Source organism: Euprymna scolopes, chromosome 13 (genome assembly GCF_053919585.1).
Source record: "Euprymna scolopes isolate OS-2025 chromosome 13, ASM5391958v1, whole genome shotgun sequence".
Lineage (NCBI taxonomy): Eukaryota > Metazoa > Mollusca > Cephalopoda > Sepiida > Sepiolidae > Euprymna > Euprymna scolopes.
The window spans coordinates 64,268,148-64,284,687 of NC_136494.1; the positions used below are offsets into that span (position 1 = coordinate 64,268,148).

Here is a 16,540-nt window from a genome sequence, read left to right on the forward strand (position 1 = left end):
GAAATCAATGGCAAACCACTGTTGCAATAATGCAAATTAATTTGCAAAGGTTATCGCAAGAGGTGGAGAGTACTGGAAATATGGGGAGACTTGTTGCCACTCCCACTCAAGGGAACACCACAGGTTGTTCTCGAAGAGAATTCTTTGATGATAGCTTGTGTGAAAGATCCTAGTAAGTAATAATAATCATGCACATATTGTAGCTGTTTATATAAGAAAAGGACAAACGAAAAAAAAAAATTATACACAGGAAAAATTCAGGAAAAGGAAGAGATTTACTAGTTTAGTTTGGATTGTTTTCACTTTTTCTGAAAATGTTTGTTGATCCGAACAAAACCAGTAAATTTCTCGTGTTTTTTTTTATGATCTTTTTATGAGTTTAATTTGTTTTTTCTTTCGTCGTTTTTTTTTCTCTTTTATTTTATATATCGTGTATTTTATTCCTCATATATATATATATATATATATATATATATATATATATATATATATATATATATATATATATATATGAAAGTGAGAATTTGTATGTGTGAGAGAGGACACTCCTCAACCTATATACTCAAGGTATTTTTGATTTACCGACTTGAAATTTGGTATATAGAATATTCAGACATGTGGAAAAATTTTAATCCGTTTTCAGGTTAAAATTGAAAAATTTGTATTTGGGAGTCATCGGATTTTTATCTGTTTGCTAACTCTTTCACGAATGCACATGCATGGACAGTTCACATTACAGATTACTTATGTTAATATATATATATATAGTTAGAAGCACCGACTGTCACTTAGGCGGTCGACTTTCAATCATGGCTTGAAGTAGTTGCTAGTCTCGCCGCACTGAAGAGTTGTGATACAGCAAAACAGTCTTTGTGGATAACTATAAATGCTATTTATCTTGGGTTGAGCATATTGGGAAATGAAATAATAAACTTCCACTAACGTATAATACAATGCCCTTTGTGTAAACAAACGGAGCTTAGATGCTTCGACAATGTTTAAGCTAATTGTAATTTCACATATCCATCCTAGCAGCAGTCAAATAGCATAATGGTTAGAGACGCTGGCTGTTGCTTAGGCGGTCACGTTTCAGTTCTGGTTCGAAGTAGTTTCTAGTTTAGCCGCACTAAATAGCTGTGATACAGCGGAACACTCTGTCTGTGAATTGACTATATATAATTAATTCATATATCTACATAAAATATTATTAGATTTTCTATTGTATGTAAGATTCTGTGTAACTTAATTGCCATATATTTTCATAATTTACTATATATATATATATATATATATATATATATATATATATATATATATATATACAGAGAGAAATAGCGATAAAGATAGAGAGAGAGAGAGTGATAAATTAAATGAAAGTTTACAAGAAATCCCACAATTAGATAAAATGAATAAGCAAAGATCTATACCTCAAGAATATTCAGTTTAACGTCCTTTTTGCATATTGGCATGTTTAGGCAGCTTTAAGAAATTGATTTCCAAAGTAATCTATCTCTGGCCGAGAGTGGTTTTTATCCTTCTTTCCTTTAGGTGGATTTTATCACTTTCTCCCATAATTTCCTGTTTTCTTCTGTGAACTTGCTCAATCAACTGTTCTACATCTACATGTACTATATTAAAATTATCTTGATTTTTCATAGCTTTTCTCAGTACTATGATTGATACTTCAGTCTTTTGGGGTGTACAAGGAAGGAGTTGGAATCGAGCATCATCATTGGGTTAAGCTTTGATCCTTTTAGAGTCAAGAATGCATCTTTTAATGTACAAACCGGTATAAAACGATATGTAAATATGATTATTGCACAAATCTTAGTTAAACCCAAGCGAAAACTTAGACGCAAGTTTAATGTAGAGAAAATCTATCTTTATGAAAAGTTCAATACGGATCAGAGCAAAAATAAACATGAAATCAAATGGATTTTAGATACACCAAAATGAGCAACAAACTAAGTGCATATTTTTACTTAAAATCGATTTTTACTTTTGACTTCCGGTTTTATCACTTATGATGAACAAAAGATTTCTATCGTCAAAACCCGAATATTAAAAAAGTCCAATATTTTTAAATACCATTTGTGTAAGAAAATAACACAATCCAATATTTTTACATACCATTTTCAAATTGTGTAAAGAAATAACACAATTCAATATCTTTAAATACCTTTTTCAAATTGTGTTTCAAATTGTTATTTTAATAGTTGTTTGTTTCGTTTGCTTATACATTTTGCTTAAATAAAAAAGTTATAAGCAAAACTATTTTTTTATAAACTATTTTTTTAATACAGAATAAGACCTTTTCTTTAAATAAAACAATTGCTTAATGTGTTTGTAAATAAAACTATGTATCATTTCTTTCTGATAGCTTCATAAGAGTAGTAATTGATAAACAGTAATTGATACTAAGATCATTCGTAGACATTTATGCTGACAACACTACCATCTATGGCAAACTTTCAAAGGCCATAAACGACCAAGTTCTCTCTGATTCTCTTTCCTCTGATCTTGAACACATGGTGCAATAGGGGAAGAGGTGGCTGGTTGATTTAAATGGATCTAAAACCAAGCTTCTATACATCATCAATGCTCTGATCCCTGTCTGGTATCAATTGAAATGGACGACTCTCGTCTTGGAGAGGCTCCATGTTTTGACAAGCTTCTGGGTCTGAATTTTACTCCTGATCTGAGATGGAACAAGTACATCATATCTGTTGCCAAGGCTGCTGGAAAAAATGGTGGGATCGTTCTACTGCTCCAGTAGATATCTCAATGCTGATGCAATTCTCTACTTGTATAAGAGCCAAGGATGGAGTACTGTTGCCACGTCTGGGTAGAAGCTGCTAGAAAGATCTTATCCTGCATTGACAGAGTTCAAAATAGACTTTATAGCCTAGTTGGGGATGCCCTTTTCTTTTCCCTGGAACCTCTTTCCCACAGTCCCTGTTTTATAATTATTTTCATAGTCCTCATATAAGCTCCAATCCATGGTACCCTGGCCTGACTTTCACGAAAAATACTCTTCTAGCTGAAAATATTATCAATAATTTCCCCCACTCTTTATCTGTGCCCAAACCTAAACGTAGATTCTATGAACAAAGCTTCTTTCTTAGAACTACACACCCGTGGAACTCAGTTCCGTTTTCCCGCTTTCTAACTGACTACCATATGGTTATCTTCAAGTCCAATGTGAACAAGTTCTTGATGAGCCGTCCCTTAAAGTAATCTAATTTACCGAAGTTCTACTATTAACGATTACTACAATATGTTCCCATTGACTACTGTACACTCATTAACCCTTACCCTCGAGTAGCCTCCGAGACTTGATAAGAAGTGACTCCTTTGTAAAAAAAAAATTTAGAAAACTTTTTGTAAATTAAACGGTTGCTCATAATTTAACCGGAAGTATAAAGACTTCGGTGTGTATCTTTGACCATTGCCCATTCTAGGGTGCCCCTAATCCATTTGATTCTAAAAATTTCATTAGTCTAGAAGTATTTTTCCTTCTCTTACGGAGATCAGATACTGCAAATTAATTCTAGTCTAAACTAGAAGTCCCCTTACATAATTAATTAATGGTAATTACTAATATATTTGCCCATTCCAAATTGTTGCAAGTCTTTGAATGTAATTCTAATATTGTAATAATATTGAGATGGGGGTGTGGTGATCATCAAAGAAACAAGCGGCCATTCGTTTGTGTTTCGTGCGAGCAATAAATAGGTGAACAACACTAATGGGATGTGCACAAGAACCACTGTCATTTGAACCCAGAATCTGTCCAGTACAAAGAAGAGATATGCAGATTGTGGTGCTGTCATGGTTGGTGATCTGCATATAAGGACTGTTTTTTTATTAGTGGGAGAGATGACACCTGCATAGTGTGAAAAGTGCTTTGGGTCGTGTTAAACCTTTTTTTTTTCTTTTCTGTTTTGTTACAGCAGGTGTGTAAAGATAGGATTAATATGGCAATTTTTTATGTAAGATTAAAGACTGAGTAGAGTGGAATTTTAAAATTAAAGTTAAAGATACTTGTCTTAACAATAACGTCACTGAGGCAGGAAGCTGTTAGTCTTATGTGCTGAATGAGTAGGGAATAACTTCCTCTTTTCACTTAGAGAGTAAAGTTGGGCTTCGGGATAGTTGATTCACACCTTCTACCTCTATGGGAGAAAAGGCTGGAGTTGCTTTTGTGTATATGTGCATATTCTGAAGAAAGAATAAAGCCCCAAGTAGGTTTTTAAAGTCGCAATGCATTTTCGGTATTTCTATTATTAAGAACGTTTATGAAAGCTGTTATGTAGAAAGAAGATGTGATCATCATCATATCATATGAATCTGAAGATTCTATTGTTGGCATTGGTTTCTCCGATACTTTTTTAGTTGGACATTGTTCTAAAAAGACGTCAGAAGGACCACATAAAGGTTGCCAACATCCTAAGTGCAAGTAATTTTTGTGGAACTGAATTAAAACTTAGGACACTCAAATCGTCAGTCTATATCATTAACCACTAGAGCACTGTCACCTCCCAAATATGTGATAAAATGCCTTGTCACTATTCGTAGCAAGTAATAAGAGTGTGAAGGAAACTTACCTCAAATTTCGGGATGAATTTGTATAGAGAGTAAGACACAACACAAAAGCAAAATGGCAGCTGCCCCTGATTAAATGCTGGCATGTCTCAAAAATAATGTTAAATCTTATTACTCATATGCAAATGAGATGGTGCAGGCTTGAACAAAAAACTGTTACAGAGAAGAAATTTAAACCACAGCATTTGTAAATACAATACTGAGGTGTGATATTTTTTTGCATAGGCATCACCACTTATCAAGGCCCAGAGGCTACTCGAGGATAAGGGTTAAAGAGTGTACAGTGGTCAATTGGACAATATAGTAATCGTTATTAATGAAAATTTGGTAAATTTGTTAACTTAAATGGAACGGCTCATCAAGAACTTGTTTACGTTGGACTTCAGGACAACCATATTGTAGTCTGCTGAAAAGCAGGCAAGCAGAATAGAGTTCCACGGGCGTGCAGTTCTAAGAAAGAAGCTTTGTTCATGGAATCTACGTTTAGGTTTAAGCACAGATAAAGAGTGGGGGGGAATTATTTTAACCACAAAGTAGAAGAAAATGATGGTGATGATGAAGAAAAAGACGACAGAGAGCAAAGATGTAAACTTTGACTTCCACCTCATCACTGCAACTAAAGATATTCCATCAGCTGATTTTGCAGACGAAGCAGATACATTGTGGTGATTGAAGAACACGCCAGCTACATTACATTAGTTGTAATTGTCTAATATGAATCTTTTGTAAAGTAACTATGATGTAAATCTCATTGATATGTGAAAAGGTCAAAAGTCATGCTAAAAAGGTCACATAGTCAGGCGTAAAAAACATTAGATCTTTTTTTTCTCGTGCTAAGAAGATTCGAACAACATCGTTTGCTTCCTGTCGTGTTTTGCTTTATTCCTATGCAGACGCTCACGAAGATTTAAAAGAAATAAAAAAGTTCGTTTTCTGATTTTTTTCCCTGTGAAGCGAGTATCAAATGTGTAAATGATTTGAACTTTAATATTATCTGAACTTCGTTTATATCGAATGTTTGTTTACATATCTAAATTTCTTGTACTAAGTTATTAACTTTTAAAAACAGTGCATGACGCAATGCATTACCTGGAGCGTCAAAAGAGAAATGATTTATACTTTGTTTGCTGAAATGAAGTGTACAGAAGAAAAACCAATAAACAATGCTACGTTTTTGGTTTCATTTTACCTCAGTCGAAGTTCTCAACCATCAAGGAGCACCATTCCTGGCGGCTAACATTTGAGCTCTATACGAGATGCATAGATATTCGAATATCCCGTTCCAGCTCTCTTTTCTATATATCAATTTTCCTCTCACTGTTATATAATGGGGTACCAACCTGCATACAGAGATATGTACTTGTGAGGGGGGGGGTCATCTGAATGTGTATACGTGTCACTAAATGTCTATAGTGGTTCTTCATTATTTGAACCCTAATTTATTGTGTTGCTCGTGATGTGCATGTAATCGTGGCCTAGATGAATGTCTGCTATGTTGTTGAGTGGACAGTTTGTAATACAAAGACAATTCATAGTACCTTAATTTGGGACTAACTTTTTTATGTTGGATGGTTCATTTCCCGGATCCTTCAGATGGCTGCAACGAAGAAGCTGTAGCAGAAACAAATGGGACTTTTTTCTTCCTCGAATCAATGCCTATCCCCTGTGCTATTCGGCCACATCTTGACCAATCAGGGGTACGGCGCATTGATACTTCCTATCCCCAAAGGAAATCGGCCAGCATCCGGTTTGAAGAAGAACAACTCATCCTTACGCAGAGAGACACCAAACGGAACGGACCTCCTTTTCTTCTCTCTCTCTCTCTCTCTCTCTCTCTCTCTCTCTCTCTCTCTCTCTCTCTCTCTCTCTCTCCACCTCGGTGTTATCTCTATGGTATCGACGATTCCACTGGAATAACTACCGCGATAATACCAGGTGCCGGAGTCTAGCTTTCTCCAAGGAAAATACCACATTCTCCTCAATAAACCTTTTCTGTGACCTTTTATGAAGTTGTTGCGTTTGTCATTTCAGAAGCTTGTATCGAATTATTTATTTTAGTAGGGTGTGCCCTAAAAGCATTACAAACCCTATAAAGCATTCCCTCGGAGCAGATAACACAACTCACCGGTTACAAAATATATACCTTTATTCTTTTGTTTCAGTCCAGTTGAGTCCCAAATACTTGAAGGCTTGCAAACGCTTTCTTCCTACTCCATCTCTTTGGTTGTGCACGCTTCCCGCACGTCCATCCGTCTCCAATCTCGGATGCTAACTCTCTCAAATCTTGGATCTAACTAACTCAAATTCCTAATCAGCTGACTGTTACGTCATACGCTAAATCACACGTATGCTTAACTTATCAGCTGTCATTTCTTACCCAACATTTATTCTATTTTTTTTCAGCTAAAATTCACAACTATAAACATATTTCTATTTTTACTAATTTCTGAAAGAATGTTGATACTTGTTAAAATTCCTAACTAAATTTTCAAAACATAATTCTTAACATGATAAATTATATTTTTAATGAAATGCTGACAATCGATGAATAGAGCTCAGAGTGTTCTATACAACATCACTTATTGCTCAGTTAACTATGTTATAGTGCGAAGGCCATTTCAAAAATAAGGCTTCCTATTTTTATTCCACCCAAATAGATCAAAGGGGATTGCAAATTGCATTGTTTTGATAACTGAACTTATACATTCATGACCTGAAAGTTTTAATCTCTCTGTTGCATATATTGACGGTGTAAGACTCTAAGGAATCAACCCCTGTCATGGACGTGTATCAGAAGCAGGGGTGCATCATTGAATTCCTGGCAAAAGTGCATTGAGAATGGGGTTACTATGTAGAAAAATAAATCTGGAACACAAAAGGTCGCTCGTTTTAATGGTACCACTCTCGTCTTAGTAGTTCTTCAACACTTTGAGTTAAAAAATGTGTGAAATTTTACTTTTGGAACAACCCGTGTACATATTTCTTTTGGTCTTTTGGTCTTACTTGATTTCAGGACAATAATTCATTTTTTTTTTTTTTTTTTTTTTTTTATTCAATTTTCACCCCAAACAAGGCACAGTGCCACTTTGAAGCAGGGGGCTACTATTAGGGAATTAATTAGCGGGGTCATTATGAAGGGAGAAGAGTAGAAAGATGTTTGTTAACATTACACTTGAACTTCTGCATATCATTGCAGTTGGGAAAGCAGAATCCCGGAAGGGAGTTCCAAAGACCCGCAGTTCTGGGGAAGAAACTATTAGAGTAAAAGGCTTTCTTGCACCTAGGGATCTCCACTGTAAAGGGATGAGACTTAGTAGCTTGTCGGGTTTGTCGGGGGTAGTTACGTCGGGGAGGTACAAGTGTTTGCAGTTCGTCAGAGCATTCACCATTAAAGTATTTGTAGAACAGGCAGAGGGATGCAACATCTCGTCGATGGGACAGAAGTTGAAGTCCAGATGACAGTTCAGGACCTATAAGGTTTGCGACTCTTTTTTTAACCCTGTCCAGGAGCGAGAGACAAGCAGCAGATGCACCAGCCCAGATGTGACAACAGTACTCCATACATGGGCGAATGGTTGCCTTATAGAGGTATAGGATACTGGCAGGCGTAAGTAGTTTTCTAGCACGGTAGAGGGAGCCAACCTTCCTTGCAGCAGCCTTGGCAATGCTCTCAATGTATCTATTCCAGTTCATATTCCCTGTAAACGTTAGGCCGAGGAGTTTAAAAGAAGTACTTTCAGGCAATGTGTTCTTGGCCATTGCTATTGGTGGTAGAGAAGGTTTCTTGTAGTTATTGAAGGAAACAAGCTTAGTCTTAGCAGCATTGAATGAGACCAACCATTTTTGTCCCCATTCCACTACGGATTGGAGGTCATCCTCTAGTGTTTCTGCCATTTTCTTGGATATGTGTTCATTTGTTTTCCCCTCATATCTGTTATAGAGAGTGGTGTCATCGGCAAATATACCCATCTCCGAAACAATATTATCAGGGAGGTCGTTTATGAATATCAGGAACAATAGAGGTCCAAGGATAGACCCCTGAGGCACTCCCGCATTTATGTCATATTGTTTGGATGTACGTCCGTCGAGGACAACTTTGATTTTTCTATTACTTAAGAAGGATTTAATTACGTTATGAATTCTTCCATTTAGTTTGGTGGAGTATTTAGCTTGGTCTTGTTACTATAGGCAACGTCACTTAGAGAAGGTGCATCAGTCCAGGCATAAGCTAGTGTAGGTGTAGTAATTTTATTTGAGGTTTCAATACTATGTTATTTTGAATATTTAGTCAGTGTCTACTTATAGGAGAAGATATCCTCATGCCAAACTGTCCTGATAAACCTGTATATAGAGAGAACCTAGGAACTCGAGGATGTGTGTGCAGTCAGCACCAACCCCATTCAGGGTTTAACTGGCTTCCTCCGAAGGATGAAATTTCATGGGAGTATGGAATTCACAAGCAGTCCCCAGTCGCATGTATATCCCTGTTAGGGGAGATGACGACGTTAGGGTTTTTGCAACTTTTTGCAGGGAGGTGTCGACGCCCTCCTACATACAGCACCTGGACTTCCCAAATTGGTCACCCATTTTAGTAATGACCAGGCTCAACGTTGCTTAACTTCGGTGATCTGACGGGAACCGGTGTGTCAACGTGATTATGCTGAGGATAATAATATAAGTATTGAATTATGATGCAAGAAATATCTTTGCAAAACTAAGTATGTTTTGAAAAGGAGGTTCATTTAATATCTAGATCAGGGTGGTTCTTTAAAGAATGCATCTGATATATGCAAAATATGATTTAAAAAAAAAAAATTTTTTTAGCATCTTGTCCAGACAAAGGCCGCATTCAAAAGGCAATGACAAGTGAAGTTTTTCCTTTATCCTCCCAAAATGAAGTATGCGGTAAAAAAACAATTGCTTTGTCTATTCAGATGCAGTTATTGTAAACTACAAGAGAGGTAAATCATTGGCACAATAGACAAAAGGGAGATCATCTATATTAAGTAAAGTAGTCTATTTTTTTTTTTTTTAGAAATGTGATGGACAAGTGTGTATGATGAAAATGACATTCAAACCCAGAGTTATAAAAAGAAACTGATATCTTTTTATTAAGTTTATCTTTGTTGGTCTGTGCTCAGATCAAAACAAACCAAAAGAACCACAAAAGATATGCATAATGTTAATCCATGCAAGTTACCTCCCCTGAATAATCTTTTTGATGATGAGACAGCTTATGTCCAGAAGTTGTGAAGCTGCCATTTTCATATTTACAAATAGATTGTTTTCATTTTTTTCTTTTATTTGTGGGGGGGGCCATCAGCTGATTTAATGATCATTTAATGCTCAAACACCATACCTTTTTTCACTGATTAATTGTGTGCCATTAATTGAATAGATGTTGCCTATTTTACTCATAGTAAGAGATAAATAGTGGTTCCATAATATTTCTAACCATATCAGGTCATAACTGACCCTCTATAACTTTTATATCTCATGACTTATTCATGAGGAAAATCATTGTTGTTTTATATTTTATATTATCATAGTTGTTATTGTAGAGCAAATCAGACTTCTGCATAGAGCTCCCAAAGATTGTGCCTCAGGGTTGTCTGATCTGCATGAAGTTCTGTTTGTCTATCATAGTTATTTGTTGCACGTACAAGATCCAGCCGTTGTATAACTGTGTCAAGAAATGTTTGATGCAAAACGTACAAAGAAATGTCTTACATGTCAAAAGCAAGGTTGCTTTTGTCACATCCTGGATTTGCAGTTTTTTTACACCTTTGCTACACATGAAGACAGGGAAAATTAGAGGCTGATTGATCCTAGTATTGATTTCCCCTGGATTTGAACAAGATTCCTGTTAGCATGGTGACACTAACACGTTGCCAGGGTTAGATTTTAGGATGTAATGTAATATTTGCTGGAGAGTAATAAAGACTGATCATACAGCTTTCTCTTCTGTTTTTCTATGCATGGACTCCTATGCTGTTACTGCTTGCACTCCAAAACAAAGCTTTGCGGCATTGAATAATTGGATTATTTTCTTAATATTTTCAGTGGATACCGAAGATTTAAATCCTTAACAATCAATCCGACCATCTAGCTTTGTTGCTGTTGGGTCCTGATCTATCCTATCAGGTCCACACTCACAGGCTTTATTTCTTACAAAGAAGAGTTAGTGTAGTTAATTGGAATAAAATAAAATATGCATCACGTGTGCTTGAAAGCCAAATCACAACGTAATATTAGGAAAATAAACAAATATTTTACTTGTTTGAAAAAGAAAAAAAAAGAGAGAACATACTGAGGATGGAGTTTTGCTCCAAAATATATTTATGCTATAAATTTCAAACAAGTAAAATTTTTATATATTTTCCTAATATTACGTTGTGATTTGGCTTTCAAGCACACGTGATGCGTATTTTATTTTATTGTTTTAACCCATTTATTCTGCGACTTCATATTTTAATTTTATTATTGTTTTATTGTTTCATTTTCATTTGTGCCACTTTTCATAGCAAAGGATATCAGTTTGAAAGAATATGATTAATATGGTTGTTATTGTTTCATAGGAAATCGAGCAGCTTGCCAGCGACCAATCAGAAGAGCAGACCAAGAACGCACCTCCGAATACAGTCAGCAAACCATTCCACAAGATCATCAGTGACCACAAAGATGTCGTTAAGATTATTATACAGCTCGGTTCTATAATCAGCGCCTATAAAACTCAGGTTCAAGAGGTGCTGGCCAATTTTTCAAAATATTCCGAATTATGGACACAGGTAAACAAAAGTCCCTTCCAAAATTTTTTCTTACCTTCGATGTTGTGATTTATTTACCCTGCATGATCTCCCTAAAAAGCATCTTTAAAACAAGCACTGCCAAGAATTTTTGTGAACAATCTATATCACATTTCTCTTTGTGTGTCTGTCTGTTTCACTTTTTCTCAGAAACTACCGGTCGATCTTGCTGCAGATTTGTATGGACCTTTGTTATGATAACATGCAGCGAACAAGATATTATGGTATCCATTCGATGCACAATTAGGGATTCACAGAGATTAGAATTTAATGTACAAATGAGCACAAATTTAACCATATTCAACCATAAATTTAACATAAAACACTCAATGTATTATAACTGTATGGTATAAAATGCTACCAAATGTAAGATAAGTTACATTTCTGTGATTAAGGCTAGTATATATATATATATATATATATATATATATATATATATATATATATATATATATATATATATATATATATATATAATATAATAATATAAATTGCTCTTTTTAATACGTCAGGAAAAAGTGATTTTCCACCCCATTCAACCCTGCTAACTATAGATGAAATATTATAGATTATACTATTAGGCTTTCGTGGGGGAACTCGTGTAGAAATAGGAACATTGTAAAATATCACTGGTACTTCTCTGCTTATCCCAGCATTGCTTCTGGAGATCAGGGAGTTCCCCTTACTTCCTTATAAACTCCTTAATATGAAGACACCCTTTTTTTTAGATTATCCATTGCCTTTTGAAAGAATGACAATAATGACATCATCGTAGAAATTTCGAAGCCATTTTGTTTAGGATTCAATTTTTTAACACTTTTTTTCAGGATCCAAATGACCAAGTCAAAGAATTTATGGCACAGAATCCAATCTTAACTGACTATGAAGAAAAAATCAAATATCTCCAGGTAAATCATTATCTGCTTTCTATTTTAAACTTTAATTTATTTACTTTAGAGCAAAATTGGTAAAAGTACAGAATAGTTAACACTTAGGAACTTACAAACAAAACAAACAACACATGAGTTATATAAAATTTATTAGAATAAGTTAATGGGAGTAATTAAATTTTAGTGAGTGAAAACATCCCCGCTATATTTTTTCGACGCCTAAATAAATTCTTTTAATGATTTTTTTCAAATTTTAATTGCTGGCATTAATGATAAAAACTTAAATATTAATTGATTTTTAAACTATCAGGTAAACTAACATTTATAGATCATTCTTTTCCACAAGTGTAATTTTACGTTTGTGAAAATATATGCACATATTACATAGGCTTTTACAATAGTCGTTCCCAAAAAATCTAGAACTCTATAGCTAAATATTTAGAAATTTAAAAAGTATCGAAATCGATAATTGTATTGGAATCGGGAATTTATTTTAAAAAATCGGTAATTGTATTGGAATCAGGAAACATATTAAAATCGTCCAATCACTAGGTTCTACATTGATGTTCTAACCACTAAATGTCAGATGTTTCTTTTCTGTAGAGACTGGAGCAGGAGATTGAAGAGTTGGAACCAAGTTACCGAGTTGGGTCGGTGATGTTCATGACTGAATCGCTCAAACTCTCACTTATGACTGAGATCAAAACGTGGCAACAAGCGTTTGCCAGCGCCCTCAACCAAAAGTCTGCTGAAGAAATGAATGAGATTCTCGACTTCTTTGACAACATGATGAAGCGCCTGTGTCGACCTTTGAAGGATCTCGACGATGTCCGTGCCCATATGGCTGCCTTAAATGAAATCAGGGAGGCAGAAGTACGCATTGACATGACCATTTCCCCCATTGAAGAAGCATACACGATGCTGAATAAATACAACTTGGTTTTTAACGACGGAAATGCAGAGAGGGTCGACTCATTGACATACGGATATTTTAAACTGAAGACTCGAGTGAGTATCAGCTTCGATTTTGTATTGTTGACATGACATAAATGTTTGGCTTAAGCTCTTTTATCTAGGTGAGCTTCAGAAACGTTTGAACAACCCTTGAAGCAGCCTCTCATTTTCTTTGATTAAAAATTAACTAGAGATGATCGAAATATGATTAATGTATTTATACGTTACGGTGTTAAATTATATTTTTAACTAGCGACTGCGCCACGTCAGCACCACGACGTCGAGTCAAACACAAAATCGAGTACACTCAACATCAAGTACACTCAACATTGTCTTACCATCAACGCTTACCTTGTAAACTCGGAGTATGGGTAATTCCCATATGCACAGAACAAAATCACACACAAAAAAATATCTTTACTAAGGGTAAGGATAATGAGTAAATATTGGATAGTTAAAATTATTACGAACTTGTCAGGATTCGAACCTGGAATTTTATGACCCGTAGTCAGACGCGTTATCCATTGCACCACAAGTCATGTCCGTATGCGGACTGTATACAGACAGTGCTAAATTCCATTGACATCGGCAGGTAACTTTGTCGACAATTGTACGAAACGGCCCAAAAACCCTTATTTTAGGCTTTTTGTGTAATTCGGTGTTGTTCGTTATGAACCATATATAGATAAGGGACTCACACCTTCAGGAAAAAAAAAAGAATTTTTCAATTTGGTGCATCTGTTCGAAAGTTTTATTGCTATATATATATATATACACATACATATAAATAACCGAGCAACGCTAGATGGCCTGCTGGTGTGTATATATATATATATATATATATATATATATATATATATATATATATATATATATATATATATATATATATATATATACACTAAAAGATGTTTAAAAACATTGATTTATGGGTCTCTGGTGAGTTGTTTGATCTACCTACACTATTCAACGAAACACATCGTGTAAGACGTATTATATATCAAATAAAATAATATGAATGTAATTTAAATATACTTGTGGCATTTGAATTGTTTACAAATGATATATATGCTCTGAAGATATATCGTACTATTAAACTTTTTTTTCTTTGCTTTTTTGTTGCCAGTCACAAGAAGTGCAACTTCGCTTGTTAGAAATCCAGCCTAATTTTAAGGCAGACCTTCTGTCTGGCGTGGAGCAATTTATTACATCAGTAACCCAGTTTGTTGACAGTTACGACAACAAGTAAGTATAACAAAATATGTCTTCATGTAGATGTGTTCCAAAAAGAAAATCTTATCTGTGTAGTTGTTTATATATATATATATATATATATATATATATATATATATATATATATATATATATATATATATACACACACAACAAAAGAAGTTATCTCATATACGTACATAAATATTGACACACCAAATATATCAGATTTGCTTATAGAAGATGTCTTTCAATAAATTGAAAAAAAGTCGTCTTATCAGTTTTCAAATATTGTGTTTACCCAACTTTTTATAGCACCTGTTTTAGGCGTCATTGTACATTCCCAATGCATTACTTTCTATATTTTTTTTCTTTTGGTCTTCGTATTTTGATATTAGAAACTTCTATCATCATCATCATCATCATCATCATCATCATCATCATCATCAGCAGCAGCAGCAGCAGCAACGTCATTTCATTTGATCACATTCAACATCCTCCTAGCATAATGCTTACGATCTCATGCAGCATACGAGCTCTCTCTCTCTCTTTCTCTCTATCTCGCTCTCTCTCCCTCTCTCTCTCTCTCTCTCTCTCTCTATCTATCTATCTATCTATCTGTCTATGTTTCTCACTCTCTCTCTTTCTTTCAAATCCATCCTCATAACTTCCTTGGATGCTTTCCTTGGCATTCCAAGGTGTTATCCCTCATTACCAAAGCGTCCAGAGTCTAAACCATTGTTGAGTTTGCTTGTTCCCTGTTGGTCGAAGTATGGTCCGTATAGTTTTGCAAAGTTCTCAGAAGTCGACTCTTTTAGGCTTTGCCTTCTCACCCTTTGAAAAGGAGTTAGTTTATCGATAATCGTCTGGCGTCTTTACAGAGTAATGTCGATGGGGTTACCCAGGTATATTCTGCAAGCCATAGTGCTGGCTTTTGAAATTCCGCTTTTCCGACGTTTGTACCATATTATGTCGCCATTGAAGAGAGATAAACTTATTCCCACACCAACTGACCCACATCCTTAACTGTTCTTCTTCGTTGAACTGTATATCATCAGAGTGTTTAGTGAAAAGATGTAGGCATTTTACCTCATGGGTGTCAGAAAATTCCCTGCCAGATCTACAAATCCTAAACGTTCCAGGATAGTGTCATAAAAGATCTAGGAGAAAATGATATGCCGGAAAAAAAACTGATAGGTCATCGTGTTGCCAAACAACCTCATTAGGGTTGCTCTCCACTAGAGAAAATAGGTGTCAATGTTTATCAGTGTTACAAGCCTTTCGTGGTGGTGGTGTGAGGGGGGCGATGGTTTCCTGTCTCCGCTTTCTGTCTTTTTCATTTTCATCAGGAAAGAAGTAAATCAATAGCTTGTCTCTAGTTAAGACGGTTTGAATGTTGGTGCTTGTGTTTCGCTCTTAATCTACTGCTGATAATAAATGTCACTTTTCATCATAAATTTACAAATCACTGATTATAACAGCGTAAAAAAAAGAAGAAATCTACAATTTCGATGTAAAAAAAAGTAGTTCCTAACGAGAACAGGCTTCAAATAATAAAGCTTCAATTCGGACATAAATAAGTAAAGTGCTTATGCAGAAAACAACCCATTTCACCGTGAATATTGCGTTGGCATATTCCGCCAGCTTATGGAATATGGCGAAACGCACAGCCAATGCAGCAGACGACAGTTAATAAACTGGAAGAAAATATTAATTTTAACCGTGAAAAAATTAGCTCATTAAGTTGTCATGATGAATCTAGCAGGTTTGCATATTATGTTACAGTCACCGGAAAGAAAGTTTTTTTCGTTTCGACAGGAATGTAAATTAATCAGAAATGCAGGACATTGCAACTAATTATATTATCCTTCATTGGACTATATTCTTGTTTTGTACTATTCGTATATTAAAACTCATTGCGTTACCCAACTCGTTGCTCGATTAATTATTCCATCTGAGATTTATTGTTTCGTTTATATCTAAATCAACAGTATAACAATAAGTTGCCGCTTTTCTTTCTTTCTTCGTTCGGCTTATTCTTCTTTCCTTTTCTCTTCTTTTATCGTCAAATTT

At 35.0% G+C, this 16,540-nt stretch overlaps 1 protein-coding gene and 1 pseudogene across 1 annotated transcript in view; one reads left to right on the forward strand and one right to left on the reverse strand.

The window, feature by feature from the left end:
- Positions 1-16,540, forward strand: part of LOC145292051 (dynein axonemal heavy chain 5-like) — a 579,775-nt gene that overhangs the window by 188,248 nt on the left and 374,987 nt on the right. Inside the window, exons 24-27 of the mRNA XM_080138079.1 lie at positions 11,184-11,393; positions 12,239-12,319; positions 12,905-13,309; positions 14,382-14,500. Coding sequence (XP_079994205.1) covers positions 11,184-11,393; positions 12,239-12,319; positions 12,905-13,309; positions 14,382-14,500 — 815 coding nt within the window. The remainder of the gene's footprint in view (positions 1-11,183; positions 11,394-12,238; positions 12,320-12,904; positions 13,310-14,381; positions 14,501-16,540) is intronic.
- LOC145292397 (5S ribosomal RNA) lies at positions 9,155-9,273 on the reverse strand (annotated as a pseudogene).